The sequence below is a fragment of the Morone saxatilis genome, unplaced genomic scaffold (assembly GCF_004916995.1).
Source record: "Morone saxatilis isolate NCDOM2014 unplaced genomic scaffold, NCSU_SB_2.0 Contig10, whole genome shotgun sequence".
NCBI lineage: Eukaryota > Metazoa > Chordata > Actinopteri > Moronidae > Morone > Morone saxatilis.
The window spans coordinates 1,070,616-1,073,013 of NW_023339652.1; the positions used below are offsets into that span (position 1 = coordinate 1,070,616).

At 37.6% G+C, this 2,398-nt stretch overlaps 1 protein-coding gene across 1 annotated transcript in view; it reads left to right on the forward strand.

Moving 5' to 3' along the window:
• Positions 1-2,398, forward strand: part of LOC118341964 (receptor-type tyrosine-protein phosphatase beta-like) — a 31,201-nt gene that overhangs the window by 19,484 nt on the left and 9,319 nt on the right. Inside the window, exons 24-26 of the mRNA XM_035680392.1 lie at positions 82-104; positions 1,576-1,725; positions 2,102-2,241. Of these exons, the coding sequence (XP_035536285.1) occupies positions 82-104; positions 1,576-1,725; positions 2,102-2,241 (313 nt within the window). The remainder of the gene's footprint in view (positions 1-81; positions 105-1,575; positions 1,726-2,101; positions 2,242-2,398) is intronic.

Below are 2,398 nucleotides of genomic sequence, written 5' to 3' on the forward strand. Positions count from 1 at the left end.
AGACACACAGAGAATTCATAAATTCATCATTAAGTTTCTTCTTAATGGGTAACTTCTGTATTTCCCATGTTTCTGTGTCAGTGTGACTAATGGAGACAGGTTTGGTATCTGGTTCAGCGTGGAGAAACAAACTACAGGGATTCACTCTCAGATTGTTTTTTTTGTTTTTTTAAAACAGCAGATGTGATCCGACAAAACTGGGATACGGATTTAGTAATCCAATCCTTCCCACAATCCAGATCAAATGTTGTTTTTGTTTTATTTCAAAACTCTAGGTGGATCTACAGACCGAGGTTATAATAATTCACTAAAACTAAAGTAAAAATTAAGACTTGGTGTGAAAAAAACATTTTAGTGAACTGAGATAAAAAAAAACTAGACTTTACTACTTTACTAGACTTACAAACTAAAATAAAATAAACAGGAAATGTGTTTTTGTCTTTGTCAATTTGATCAAATTCTCTTAAATCTGGCCACTGACAAATATCTCCCATATTTAAAAAAACTAATAAAAAATAAACTTAAATGTGCAAACTTTTTCACAGCTGTGTTAATGAAATGTTTATGTTACTTACAGGAAATCCTTGTAGCACGGTCAAAGACTATCGATCCAAATCTGTGCTGACATATATTACATATATACATATATTAGCACCGTGCTGCACTGAACTGCTTTATCATCAGCACTCTGAAACAAAGTGTTAACAACTAGAAACTGCCATAAACATTCATTAACTACTGTATAAACCTCAGTAATATCAGAACAGAAAGCTTTCTGACTTACAGTGTGTTAACATTATAAAGAGGAACAAACAAACAGAGAGGAACTTTCTGTAGTGTGTATGAAGGTGAACAGCAGTCTGAACTAACACACACTCTTTCTGTGTCTCTGATCTTGACGTGTCCCCGGATGCTTATTTCAAAGAGTCACTGTGACCCAGAACTCAGAAAACTTCTTTACAACTTTTTTCTTTCTTTGTTCCATTGAGCTCACGTCCGTCTGTCCTCAGCGCTCTCGCTCGCTCTCTCTCTGCCGGTGTTGCATTATAAATCATCCTGACACAACTGGACTGGGAGACAGAAACAGAAAAAGACAGAACAAAAAATCCTCAAGAAAGTTTCTTTTTTCTTATTAGCGGCAGTTCACCTAAAAACAGCCGAGAGAGCAAAGGAAGGAAAAGAGGAATAAACAGGGAGAGAGTGGAGACTTTCATGTTATTTATTGTCATTATTAATAATTAATGAAGCCACAATTGTGTCATAATTATAAAACTGTATGTAAAAATTCACATGTACAAATTATGAGAAAGGAATGAACAATTATCTCATCGTTTAAAATAAAGTCATAATGAGATTTCTTTATAAATCTTGACATGTCAAAATTAATTTACTGTCATGTTTTTGTTGATTTGACCAACTGTCTCCTGATTTTCTCTCATAATTTTAAAATAATAAATATATAAAGTTATGATAATCAATTCAAATAAAGTTTAGGACTAAATACATATATAAAAAACAACAAATAAAATGAACTTTATGCTGTTTTATTTAAGTCGTATGTGTGTTTCCTTTCAGGCCCTCCGGTCCCGCCCCCCAGCGTACGTGTCAGTGAGAAGTCGTCGAAGGTCACGTCGTCATCCATCCTGTTCCGCTTCAACTGCTCCTGGTTCAGCGACGCCAACGGAGCCATCAGATACTTCACCGTCGTCGTGGCTGAGTCTGATGGTACGAACACACACACACACACACACACACACACACAGGTTATTTACTGTACATCATTACATTCATGGCCCATTGAGAGGCTCCCTGTACCTTCTGAGACTGAACAACAATGTTCCTTTTTGTTGTTAAGTCCTTTTTGTTGTTTTTACCTTTTAACCCTTAAGACTCACTAACAAAGAGCGAGTAATCGTCAGTAATGAGGTGAAGAAGTAAGATGTAACTTAAAGTCTCACAAGCCTCCAAAAACATGTTTTACCCGTCTAAACAATAAAAAAGTAGCCCAAAGAAAGGAAAGCTGGCAGCCTTTGTGATGTTTGTCGTAGCTCAGAGCTGAAACACCCTCAGATCCTCTGACTGTTCGTATCCCTTCTGACAGCCAATGAGATCCTGCAGCCAGAGCAGCGCCACCCGCTGCCCGCCTACCGCGACTACATCAGCAACTCCTCTGTCAGAGCGTATCAGACCGCCTACTTCCCCAGCCGCTGCCCGCAGGACGCCGACTCCTCCGCCGGACAGGTAACAAGATACTGACCTCCAAGTTTTTATTAGGGAAGTTTTGTTGTCTTAATGATTTATTTGTCTACATTCACACATTTCTATACAAATTAAATTACATTTAGTAAGTTTAATTTGTTTAATTTCCTTGCCCTTGTTGCCAAGGTCTTGCTCATGG